We start from the raw sequence: 13,369 nt of genomic DNA on the forward strand, positions 1-13,369 counted from the left end.
AGGTAGAGCTCACAAGAAGAAATCTGCAGTATTTTTAGGCTAGGGGCAGATTTTGGTCAGTTTGGGTGGTGGTCTTCCCAGGACCTCAATGTAGAACCATGCCGGGGATGAGATTAATTAACTCCTGTGCTAACATGGTCCTGACAGCCTGAAATTCAGGCAGGATGTGAGGACTGCTCTTAAACTCAGCGCCTGGTTTGGGCTTTGCCTCAAAGGTTTTGGGGTTTCTGGAACAGGGATTGCCTTTCTAGCACCAACCACCTTTCCATCCAAACAAAACACATGAGCAAACAAATAAATGCATAAAATGCATATACTTCCACAAAAACAATGGTCCCCAGGTGCTGCACCTCTCTCAGGAATAACATAACTCTCTTCTCATTGAAACATACATATACAAAGAAACGGGCCGGTCTCATCTAACCTCAGCCTCATCTCACTGCCCACAGCCACAACGCCATCAAGGAACATTTGCCCCGTCTGCTATGAAAACTGAATTTCAGCTCCGACGATGCTGTTCCAAGAAGAAAGCCGGCTGCCGGCTTCAGTAATTGTATGTACTTTATAAGAGCACCATTTTTGAAATTTATACAAGCAAAGATGAAGGGGCTTTGACTGTGATTCATGAAACATTCCTGAAAAATAATGATGTCTTATTTTAGAAGTCCACAAAATTCCATCACACTGACCTAATGGAGGAATCATAATAGAGGTTTATTGGATTTATATTTTAAGCCAACGGTGCAGGCTTTAAATTTCTGTCTTGAATAGACATTGTTTTTAATAGAAATATTACATAAATTAACTCTGAGGCCTCTGCTGCCTCCCTTTTTTTGAAAAAAAAAAAAAAAGCCTTTCATCGCTTCCCCTGTTTTATTGTTTAAAAAGCTACACTGACCATCATGGCTTTATTACGACATTCCACAGGTACTGAGTTACAAAGAAAGCACTTAAACTAATCTGACGACTTACCCATGGTATCTTCTGCAGCCCCAAGACAAAGAATTTGGTTAGATATTTTTGCTGATTTCTACTGATGGTACAAAAAAATGGGGGAAGGAAAAAAAAAAAAAAGAGGCAAGGGGGGAGCAGCTGGAATGTTAATAGCGAATTTGCCTGCAAATGGGAAAGCCAGGGAAAGCAATGGCTCCACCACATGAGCAACTGAATTTATTTCATTTAGCAACCAGGCCATAGCCAAAATCACCTCCAGTGTTTTACATTGGACATGGTACAGGATGGTCCTCAGAATGGGGCCCTGGCACAGATGGCTGAGGGACCTCAAGCATCCTGCGTGCCCTCTCCAACTGGGACCCCTTGGGGATGCAATGGGGCACACACCCATGGGTGAGCATCGCCTGTGGATAAATTTCACATCAAGCGACTGAGGCCTAAAATTTTGGCTTGGAGAGAAGCTTACTCAGACATGGCAAGCTGCTTTCACGGTTATCAGAAGGTTTGTGTCTCCCCATCCGCGTTCGCTCCCTCTTCCCTCACAACCACCACTCCCATAGAGCAGGGAGCACTGTGATGTGGGCTGGCACCTGCACCCCAAATGCCCTGAGACTGGAGTCAGGATTGCAAACACTTTCCCATTCAGTACTGAGATAAAGTCAAGTCCTTTCAAGCTCCAGAGTGACCAGCTTTGAGGCTTTCTGCTAAAATGGGAATGTCAACGTTTATCACCGGAGCAGCAGAAGAGGGTCCGGGAGCATTTCACCAGGCAAGAGTCTGAATGGGACCATTTCATCAGTTTTCCAGCAGCTCCTTGAGCACCCAGGAAAGGGGCAGCAGGAGAGTCCCTTCTAGGGGACATCCCAGAAGAGAGAAATGTCTTATGGCCAAAAGCATGGTGTTTCCAAAAATAAAGAAATTCAGATTTTTTTAAAAATGCCTTTAAAACCAGAATTTCACCGGCAGGCTGCAACTTCCCACTTGAAACATTTCCGGGATTATGGCTTGGACACAGCAAAAGCACTCAGACACATGCTCAACTTCAATCGAGTGCACGAATCTCTCTGAAGTCAATGAGGCTCTTCAGACACAGCCTTAAGGGCATTCTGGATCAGGCCTTCGGTTCAGCAGAGCCAGCAGCCACTGTTTACTTACCACCCTCAGGTATAGAGAAGGATGTTTAAGCTGTGCCTGATCCCCACGTAGGGCTTTTACCCAGGGCTATGCAGATTACTGTTGAGAGTATTGAAATTCTTCCCTCCCCTGGACCCCAAAATGCAGACCTGTGTCATCCTGACAGCTCTCAAGATGTTTTCAATGTCATTTTGTTTCACGTAGGGTGGAATGCACTGGTTTTAACCCCATTTTTGTCAGGGAGGCTGAGCCAGAGCAATTTTTTTCCCCACCGCTCAGGGTTTCCTGTGACTCCAAGCCTGTCCCATCAAATGTATTCCCAGATGGGAACAGCAGGAGTATGGGCTTGTCCAGAACAACCAATTTGCACAAAATATGTTGAAATGGCCATTGCAGTCTGGACCAAAAGGAGGTGTAGAAACCTAAGAAGTTGTCATGCAATGGACAGGTTGGCTTCTGGTGAAACCTTTATCATCACCTTATAAACCTTTATCATCACCAAAGGTGAAACCTTTATCATCACCTTACAGGTGGGGGAAACTGAGGCACGGGCAGGTTAATGTCCAGACAGAGAAGCCAGGAGAGCAGAGCATGCATGAGACAACTGAAGTCTTAATACTTATGCTTGTTCTCGTAGTGATTACACACTCTTCCCTGAGGGAATATAGATAACTATAGCAATAATAAATATTGCCTCTAAAGAAGCTAAGCCACCGCCTCAGCCTCAAATGTACTCGCACCTCACATCTGGGAGGCAGATTTCCTGCTGTGGGAAAGCTCTACAGCTGGAATGAGAAGATCCCTCCAGAAACAGCTTGGACATTTATAGACGCTGCTCCCCAGCTGTTTGTTACCACGCTTTTGCAGGAGATGACATCCTGCACCTCAGCCTTGGAGAGGGCAGTGTTAGCATCTTCATCTGCTCCAGCACAAAGGCAGCCTGGTCAGCTCAGCTCATTACCCGACTAAACTAACCCAGCCCAGCCCTGTCCTCCCGCGGGTGCAGAAAACTCCAGCGGAAAGGCCATGGCAAACAGCTGGGGAACACAAAAATGTCTTTAAACACCGCGGCTGCGCTCCTTGGGGTTTTCCAACCACATCCTAAATCCCTCTGCTGCTCTGTCTAGCATTGCTCCAGAGGTCAGCACACCCAGGCAGGAAACTGAGCAGCTCGATGCTGCAGGAGGCATCCTCGGAGTGGTTCTGCACCGAAGCCCACCCACCACCCAAGCAAGGTGCCAGCTATCCCCACAGCAGGGAGGGATGACAGCCTCTTCTGCCAAAGGGCTCCATCACCTACAAATGCAGACCAGCAGCACTTGCAGAAGTGCCTGGGAGGCAGGAAAAAACAGATTTTTTTTCCTGGCCATGCCCTGCCCAAGACTCTGGGGCGGAGGTGTCACAAACTGGGCTTGGCACCTCACACCTGCCAGACCTTGGGAGCTGGAGGAAGCCTCTCTTCATGCAAACAACCTCCCCATGTCCTCGAACTCACACCTCTTCCCCAAGAGACACCTGTCTTTGGGTTATCTATCCTTGGGTTAACCTGGTCCTTTCTCCTCTCTCCTCTCTCCTCAACCTGTCCCAGGGACCTGTAGCAACTCTGAGCAGCACCATGCAGGAAGAAGTGCTGGAGGGAGTAGCAGAAAACCCACATGCATCGACACAGAATCACACAGAATCACAGAATGGTAGGGTTGGAAGGGACCTCTGGAGATCATCTAGTCCAACCCCCCTGCCAGAGCAGTGTCACCCAGGGCAGGTTGCACAGGAACGTGTCCAGGGAGGTTTTGAATGTCTCCAGAGACGGAGACTCCACCACCTCTCTGGGCAGCCTGTTCTAGTGCTCCTCCACCCTCAAAGTAAGTAAGTTCCTCCTCATGTTTAGGTGGAACTTCCTATGCTCATGTTTGTGCCCATTACCTCTTGTCCTGTCACTGGACACAGGGAGGCTGCAAGAAGACTTGGTTTATCCTTCCATTAACCCTCAAGGTATGAACTGTCAGATGTTCACAAAGAGAAATTATCCATTTCTGGCTGTTTCACCTTTTTCTTTCCCCCCCCATGTACTGTTAATTTTCCTCAGAAGTGGAGAAAACTGTTTGTTTTCCATGGGGTTTTTTTCCCCACCCTCTTCACTCAGCCTACATTTAGCCACATCCACCCAAAGGCAGCCTCCCACGCACTTTCTTGCCATCACTTTTTCTCTGTCCTATGGTTTATATTTGGGGATGCTTTCCCCTGCAGCCCCAGATGGTGGAAAACCAGTTTGTCACGCAGATTGGTCTGGGAGGGCTTTCACCCATTGCCTGTGGCAGTGCTGTGGGCCATCCCCCAAGTGTGCACCAAACACTAGCAGAAAAAATGATGGCAGGAATGTGCCGGGGGGCAACACCGGGCTGCAGAGCGAGTTGGTGACCGTTTTCTGCAAGAGTTATCCAACACCAAGAGCTCTTCCAACTAACAGTAACAGGATAAGCCGTAAAATATGCGCTCTGATTTGGAACTAGCAAACACAGCAAATAACCAATTATTCCAAATAGTTTACAGATTTTGACTTTTTTTTTTTTTCTGGCTTGGATTAGCTTTCCTAACTTGTCATTTGATGGGTTATTTGTATTTCTTGCAACCAAAGCATCACCAGCCAAAATAATGGTATGAACAACTGCATAGAAAGCACCTTATAGTGCTTCTCAGGGGAGAATGGAGGCTCCTCGTTGCAGTTTCATTGCAGTTGCTCAGAGGTGACTGAGGGCTCCTCATGAGCTCCCCTCCTCTGGGAGACACTCATGACCTGCCTGACTCCTGCTACTGCTCCAGCAAGCTAAGGCTGGTGGAGAGGAGATCTTGCCAGACCCATTTTACAGCTGGGAATGAAGGAGTTACACGGGCATTAACCATGTGGGAAGTCCTCTGCAAAGGGTGCTCCATGGCTCTCCTGCAAACCTAGGTCCTCCACTCCCACCGCCTGCTACCACGTTGGGGCTTCCACACTAACCCCATGTTTTCACTCAACAGGACTCGAAAGATCATTTGTACCTTCTCAGGATAAGGAGCCTGTCTGTCCCTTCAATCTTAAGCCTCAGCAGGTTGGAGGCAACGTGGGCAAGGACACCCTGCCAAAGGGTATTAGGGCCCTCAAAGCCCCTTGGTGGCCAACAGGTGCTTTGCAAAATGCAAACTATACTCCCCAAATATACCGTGCTTATTCTTTGCTTGCACAAGCAGCTTCCTGATAATTCCTAGCTGCATCTGTAAAGCGACTCTTCAGAAGCACTTCTGTATTTTGATCTTGCCCTTAACAATCAGTAACACTCATTTATTATTAGTGCTGCCCTAGCACACAGAGACCCCACTCGGGATTCGGCTCCCATTGTGCTATGCTCTGTAGAAAAGAAGGATGGGAAACTGCCCCAAACAGTTTCCATTTAAATATTACGCTTAAGACATAGATCAAAATCAAGTCAAAGGCACAGAGAGTTTTACAGTCACTTCTTCATAGAGTTCCTAGTGTGACTGGCTCTAGTGGTGGCATCTATACTACATCTACCTGAGCTTTAGTCATGATTTAGCTGACTAAATACAGCGTTTGATCTTAGCAAAAGGTGTACTGCACCTTCTGCTGACGTTGTCCATGGACTCTCTTCTGGCCTGCTGTCCCCTGCGCTTTCCCAAATTAAGGGAAATTTAATTAAGGGTCACCCCTAAGGTCACCAGGATCTCATCCTGAACGGTCTCAGGTCAGCTCTGCTGGGCATCGTGGCAGAGGCACAGAGGGAGATGGCACATCCATCCTCGGAGAGCTTCAATGGGACACTGGCCAAGGTCAGTTGGGGACAGGGTGCCACAGTGCAGGACCTGAGACAGGAGCTGTTCTGGTCCGATTTCTTGGGATGGTCTGACAGTTGGAAAAGGGGATTTATAGGACAACAAAGACGGGATCTTGTGGATAATTACAGAGTGTTCCTCCCAGGCAGGGAGGGAGAAATCGCTCATGCAAGAGTGCATTTTGACATTTTAAGAAGTCACGAGTCTCTCTTTCACCCTTTGAGCATGATTGAATCACTTAAACTCCAGAGGGATGAGCCAGGATTTCAATGCTGAGGGAAGGGGGACAGATCTGGAGCAGAGAGTTGGGTCTACAAGACATCGTTGTTGCAAAATCATCTCATTTTGCTTATGCCAAAGATTCTCAAGAGACACAAGAGAGAGATGAAGGGACAACTCTTGAATTTTTCTAGGAGGACTTTGGCAACAGCTGCACCAGAGGAGTGCAAAGAGAGGCCAGATTAGAAAGGGTTTATGAATTAGGTTATAAACAATTACAGATTAAGTGCTTGGATTTGTGCAGGATCCAGGCAGAGCCCGAAGCATCAGCTCTGGCAGCCCCGACCTGATGTCCCCACCACACCATCATTTCTCCCCAACCTTTAGCCCCCAGGTGGGTGCAGGGGATTGCTGCCACAGGGAGCAGAGGCAATGGTCATCTCCCTCCTTTGGTGGCTTTATAGGTCCCCCTGGCAATGCCTGCCCCATTTTCCAGAGCCGTTTGTGGGTCTGGGGTTTTTTGAGGTTTTCTCAGCACACTGAAGCCATGCTGCTGGGGAGGTAGTTAACCCATATGCTCGAGATGAAGGGGAAAAATAATTCTTGTGGACTCCACCAAGGAGATGGGGAGACTGATCTGCGAGCTCAGCTGTCCATGAGGGGCAAGCCCACAATCTCCTTTCACACTCCCCCTCCTCCGGGTCATTAACACCACAGTCAGAGGCAGAACCTGGCAAAGTCCAGGAGCTCCCTCACACACTCCACACCGGGATGGATTTTCTTGGCTGTAAAAGCTTTTTTCCTAATATTTAACCAGCTGCAGCCCCTATGCCTCATTCCACAGCTCCCGCTTTCGTGCGAAGTTCCCCAGCTATATAGGAGAAGGAGACGGGAAGGAAGACGTGCACAGGCCGTCTCAGTGACATGCTTTCCAAAACAGGATGGTTTCCCCCAGGAGGCGTCAACAGCTCTCCACGATGTGAGGTTTATTATATTTAATCACATTCCTGTAGGGTCCTGGTGAAGGCCAGGAGAATAGGTTTATTACGGCCTAATATTCTGTTGTTTTTATTTTAAATTAATGGTTTGCAGCTTTTTTCTTTTTCTTTTCTTTTTTTTTTTTTGGTAAAATTTTATTTGAACTAAACCAAAACCACATTCACATAAATTAAAGATGCTGATGAACAGAGGGAGGGGGGAGGCTATTTATGGAGCTTTTGTTTCCATAGTCTGCCTCCCAGCACAGCCACCCATCTGTTTTCTCTGTGCGACAAAGGAAGCCGCATCAAGTGAACAATGTTTTGTGGGTGCAAAGGATAAACAAGGTACTGGAGAGATGCATGTAGGGCCAACAAAGCACATATCTATGTATTACAGAGAGACAGGCTGGATGTTAAACATGCCTCCAACCCTGTGCCAAGACCTACAAAGATGCCCATCAGGGGCTTCTGTATGCAAAAGTTACAGCTGCCATCAAGCTGCAACCCGTTTCTTACTCCATGTGCTCTTCTTGATTATTTTCAGCAAGTGAGAGCCCATTTTATCTTTCCTTCCATCCGTCACGGTCAGGCCTCAAAGGGAGACTTTTCCTCCCAAAGACACAGTATAAATAACACCTCAGAGTTGACCTTCTTCCAAAGGTCTGGGCTGACTCACCAGCATTTTACACCCCAGGGCTGAAGCGTGCGGGCGCCGCTCCGGGCTTGGCCGGTGGGAAGGAGTCATTGTTTATTGCAGCAAAGAAGTGGAAAGCAACACAACTAATTCTGGCCTGAAACACATGGGAGGAACGTGCACAGCTCTTGGCAGGAACAGCCCATGTCCTGTAACTCATGGGCTGGTATCAAGAGGGGTCTAAGAGGGGTGAAGCGCCCCAGGCTCACAACACTGCTAGGGGTGAATTTGGGGCATGGAGAAGAACTGCTCCTCTGGAGTGTCAACCCTGAGAAGGCAAAGCAGCTTTGTTGCCTTTCTTAGAAAACCCAGGAACATACCAAACGTCTGATTTTCTTGTGAAAAATGCATGAAGGGAGAAGGAGACACTATGCAAGGAGGGACCTGTCACTGCTTAGACGCTGGCTGGCATCTCCCCCATCCCCACGCTTGGAGGGCACTAGGCTGTATACCTGCAAGAACCAGACTGTGCAAAGCCCTGCTGATGAGATGAAACCTTCCCTGGGGTGAAACCCTCCTCCTCATGGAAGGCCAACACCTTCTAATTCAACTTATATCAACATGATGCCTAGGACTTCTCATGGTTCCTGAGCTAGGACATGGAGGACCACAGAAGTCCCATCAAGTCCTCAACCATGCCACTGCAGCCACCCAGGACACACCATCTCCGCTGAGCTACCAGGCTCTGCTGGCGTGCGAAGAGAAGCCAGAGGCTGTTGGGAACACATCTGACCTCGAGCACGTATGTAATTCTGCCGGCTCCACAAGGACAAGAGGGAGGAATCTTCCTCATCCCTCCTCACAAGGGACATGAAGGAAAACAATTGCTGAAATGCACACACACCTGTAGCAAGATGAAATTTCCATTTTTCTAGGACAGCAAAGAGTTCTTTCACACAGAGAAATGCCTGAATGTTTGCAGATCTTCAAATATATATATATATATGCACATATATCATTCATAAAAACCATTAATCAAGCAAGTAAGTTAGAAATTATGCAATACATACATGAGGTTGGGCCCAAGAAGCTGGTATGTTAATTAATGCTGAGTTGGTCATACCCTCCGCAGGCTACAAATTAAAATGATTGGTTATCAATGAGGTTAGAGAAACAATGTTTAACATACATCAGCAAAAGCACATTTTAGGAGAAATAAAATGAATGAACCCAAACAGTGCCGTCTTCCCCCTCCCCTGGGTTATAAGGTTAGGTCCCCCTGGACAAGGCATCCTTGGCACAAGAGCGGGGTTTGGGTTTTCATTGATATTCACCAAATGGGACTGGGTTCGAATGTTTGCAGAGAAAAAATGGGGTATTAAATGGAAACTGCAGCAAAAACCCACATTACAGAAAAGCTGTTAATAGTTCTCAGCGCAGGACAAGATCTCCTGCAGACACTGAGGGCTTGCAAACACAGCGAGCCAAGTTCATCGCAGGGGACAGGGAGGGATCTGACCCAGGGTGTTTTTAACGTAAAGGGATTAGGAGATCAGGAGAGCTCAGGACCAAGGTCTGGTACAAAGAAAATACCGAGCATGAGTGCAGCTTGTCCTTGGCAAACCGAGAGCCGCCATCATCTACCCCTGCCCTGGGCAGCAAGCAGCACCTCTGCTTCTGTCTTGCAAGGTGTGTTTCCTTCAACATGGAGAAGGGGGAGAAATGAGACAGTCTCACCAGAAAATAGCTGGTTTTGAGCATCAGGCCAAGCCCAACAGTGCTCCCCTTGCTCGCCAGCTTGGTCTGCTCCCCAAACACGCTGCTTCTGACCCCACCAAACCAGACCTGCATCAGACCTTGGGTCAAGCTGAAAACACTGAATTTACAGCTGCTTCATGGGGGAAAGATTCCCTCAGGCTCAGTTCCCACTAGGACACCCATGGAACTCTCAGAGGCTAGTGGGAGACAGCTCCTCCATGAGTATTTTATCAGAAGAAACAAATAGATGCTCATCCCTTGGGACTGCAGTGGGACCTCATGGCTGTCGTTCCTGCTCTGCTTCCCATGGAGTTGAGGACACAGGAAAGATCACAGAGAACAAGAGGAGGCTGAGGGTGCAGAGCAAGCAGGAATACGGGCAGACCCACGCCTGGCTCGCCCAAGAAATCCTGCAGCCGCTTGTGCGCAGTCAGCCCTTGCAAAACATGACTCCATGTGCATCTCCCAGAGAAGCAAAGTAGAAAGGCCTAGCCCAGGAGACCTTGCTACAGAAAAATTGTTTTTCTATGAGTTTTAGGAGTTTCTTTTCTTCGTATTTGGTAACCGTGATGTTTGCAGTTCATGTGCACACAGACTTGTTTTAAACAGACCTCGGGCTGAACTTCTCACCCCACTTGGACGAGATGGACAACACAGTCAGCAACCTCAGAGCAGGGGAGTTCTGCATCTGTTTGTTTTCTCTATTTCAGATGAGGACAACAAAGTGATCCTTTGTTCCAGTCATCCATCAGAGGAGGGACCAAAGCCAGGCTTGGCAAGGAGGGAGAAAGTCTTTGGAGCCACACAATGAAACACATGCACGGGCAGAAACAATCCTGGCTCCTGCTTCCAAGGTCATCACTGGAAGAGCAAATGGTATGGAGACTGTGGCCCCAGGCATGGGCTCCTAGCCTGGGATCCACTGCCTTTCCCAAGGAGAAGGGGTAGGATGGCCTCTGCAGACTGGAACTCCTCCTTCACTCTCCAAACCTGGCCCCGAAGGAGAGCAGAGCCGGGTGGAGGGACCCTGATGGCTGTGGGGTGTCAGACCACCTAAGGAAAAGTCACTCCAACCCATATCCAACACCAGCGCATGGGAAGAACAGCAGCCAGGGACAAAATTTAGAGGTCAGGGAGGGATATGGTGGGAATTTTGCTTTGGCTTTCCAGGAACACGCACCCTCCTCCTCCAGTCCCCAAACAAAGGCCAAAATTGAAAGACAAACAAACAAACAGAAAAGAACTAATCCGGGGTCTAACTGAATAATTCAATTCATTGCAGGGTGTTTCGTTTGCAAAATGTTTGTTTCAGTAAAGAAATGTCAAAGTCTTCCACTTTGAAACCACTACAGCAGACCGTTTTGGCTTTGCAACATCCCTGTCCCCCTCTCATCCTTTCACCTCTCCTTTAAACTGTTCCCTGAGTTTGGTCCGAGTTTGCAGATGCTTTCAATAGGCTTCAAACTGTCCCAGGGAACAAAGTATTTATTGCAGAGCTGGGGTCCCTCCAGCTGCAAACCTCCGTCTCACTCCTTCCTCCGCCACAGCCTCAGGCAGCTGCAGGGACCTCTGCAGCCCTCGGGCAGCAAATGCTGTATACACCCATATAAAAGTGTACGTGTCCCTATCCACAGCTTTTGTACCCAAAAGGCCGATTTGAGCAGGTTTCCTAACATCATGATGAACTCCCTGCAAGGTCTGGGAGAGCCACAGCCCTGCAGAACCCCATCAACCTCAGTGTTTCTCCGGAGGGAAAAGCTGAGCCGCTCCACCCAAACCAGCCTCAGGAGCGCGGCAGGAAACCCCGATCATTACTTCTGTTGCCCATGACTATTTCTGGGGAAGAAGGCCCTGCCTTCAGGTCTGGGGACATTGCTAGGGAAATATTTTTCTGACCTTTGCTGGACATTAAAAAAATAAAAGTTACATAATGCAATACATGGTGTCATTTATTTTGGTTAAAGGAAAGTCAAATATGAGCAAGGGCTCACCTCACTTCACTTTGCAACCTAAGGCTGAGGGACCTTGTTTCAGTGAGGCCAGAGGTGTCCCCCTTTACCTGCACATCCCTCACTCGTTGCCACAGCCCTCCACTTCCTCACAGGCACCCTCAGAGGCCAGAAGGTCGCTCACTTCTGTCCTTAGCACCCACTGTCCATAAATGTCCTCCTGGAAGTTTTGCTAATTGTTGGACCAAGCCTGAGTCCCCTAATGATAAGGTCTGCACACAGGAATGGGAAGGTGGGCTGGGTTTTCTTACAGACATTTACTTCTGCACATCCCAGCCAAAAAGCTACCCGGGGGAGCAGGTATCAAGAAGGAAAAGGTACCCAGGATCACCTGCAGGCAACACTGAGGAAGGGCTTTTGAACAGCCAGCCCATGGGGCTAGCTTTGGGGATCTCCAAGAGGATCAGCTGTCATGAACTTCTCCACCCCAACACCAACCAGCACCACAGCTTCCTCCCCACCGGGACTCAGATTGGGATGTTCTGTAGCCATGGTTCCAGCAGCACAAAGAGAGAGACCAATGCTGCAGGAAGAAGCATCTTCCCCCATCTGCAGCCCCAAACCCAGTAAATGCTCTCCTCACTTTGCAACATATTCCAGGGTGATGACAGGTCCTCACTTCCACCAAGAACCAAACAGTGGCAGAGAAATCCTGAGGATCCAACTACCAACAACCCTCTCTTCCCTGACAGGGGCCCCTTTTTCTGGTTGTCATCTTCCAAAAATGCATCTTTTTCCTCCAGGTTGTTAGGAAGCCTCATTTCCTCCTGCCAGATGAGAATCTGGCCACCAGAGCCACCAAGGGCCACCTCCATGTTGCAGAGCTCTAGCTCTAGCAGAGTTGCATCCCTGCTGCTGGGGCAACAACAGGTCCCTGTGCTGGATCCCAACCTGCTGCGGACACGACGGTGGTCCTAATTTTCAAAGCAAGCAGTGGATGGAGAGCCAGCTGTACCAGGGATGAAGCATTGATCTATGTGCCTCACCCCATGGTGTATGGGTCTCCACTGGGACAAGGAGCACCCCAAAGTCTCAGGGAAGAACTTCAGAGACAGGGAATGATCATTTTCCTGTGAATTTGTACAGAAAGCACACAGATTTCCTAAGAGGGATGAGTGGCAGGCTACAATTCAAAAGAGATAGACAGACCTGGATCTGGCATGCCATCAGAAGTGCCTACAGCTTCTGCAGGAGCGCTCAGGTGTTGCACTGACTGTAAAAACTGGTAAAGAGCAGAAAGCATGTTTGGACGAGAGCATCCAGAGCAAAGCTTTGGAAAGGACAGGAGTTGGAGGAAAGTCAGGGACTGCTACTTCCCTTCCTCCCATCACTAACCTGCTTATGGGGAACCCACCAGCCCAGCCTCGAGTGAGTGCAGGCATCTGAAGCACGTCCCCTTGGCCCTTGGCACAGCTCTCCCTCGCCCTCCTCCTGCCTGGAGCCATTTGTGCCAGGGTGGGAGGAGATGGGGGGAGCAGGGCCAGATCCTGTGGCGCCTGCGGTGACGGGGTGTGGCTCACAGAGCAATGGTTTCCCCGCAATGCCCCACCACATCTGAGGAGGGGATTAATTCTTGTTTGCAATTTAAACAGCCCCGCCGTGCCAGGGCACTGCGTACACACAATAACAGAGCCCCTGGCCTCACTCCAAATTAGCCTAATGAGGAGCAGGCTTCAGGACAGGCTTGGAGAAGAAGCAGGCTGCCCCTCTCCTCCCACCTCCTGCCACCTTTGACTGCTCTGCGGACGTGATCAACACCCAGCGCAGTGGTGAGCTGCAAGTGCAAGAGGTCCCTGCACACTGCGATCCGGCTCTGCCTCCCAAAATACCCTGCCCAGCTGCCTTTGCCTCCG

The 13,369-nt window shown here is 49.0% G+C and overlaps 1 protein-coding gene across 9 annotated transcripts in view; it reads right to left on the reverse strand.

Annotated features, from left to right (window-relative positions):
- The window catches only part of DYSF (dysferlin), a 107,795-nt gene that overhangs the window by 38,388 nt on the left and 56,038 nt on the right, over positions 1 to 13,369 (reverse strand). For 4 of the 9 annotated variants that reach the window (XM_054203460.1, XM_054203458.1, XM_054203459.1 and 1 more), the window contains 2 exons: positions 9,343 to 9,447; positions 8,820 to 8,882 (listed from right to left, as the gene is read on the reverse strand). The exons of 4 other annotated variants lie outside the window; for them this stretch is intronic. In XM_054203460.1, the coding sequence (XP_054059435.1) occupies positions 8,820 to 8,882; positions 9,343 to 9,447 (168 nt within the window). The remainder of the gene's footprint in view (positions 1 to 8,819; positions 8,883 to 9,342; positions 9,448 to 13,369) is intronic. One more of the 9 variants, XM_054203461.1, reaches the window with a different exon arrangement.

The sequence above is a fragment of the Rissa tridactyla genome, chromosome 5, assembly GCF_028500815.1.
Source record: "Rissa tridactyla isolate bRisTri1 chromosome 5, bRisTri1.patW.cur.20221130, whole genome shotgun sequence".
Lineage (NCBI taxonomy): Eukaryota > Metazoa > Chordata > Aves > Charadriiformes > Laridae > Rissa > Rissa tridactyla.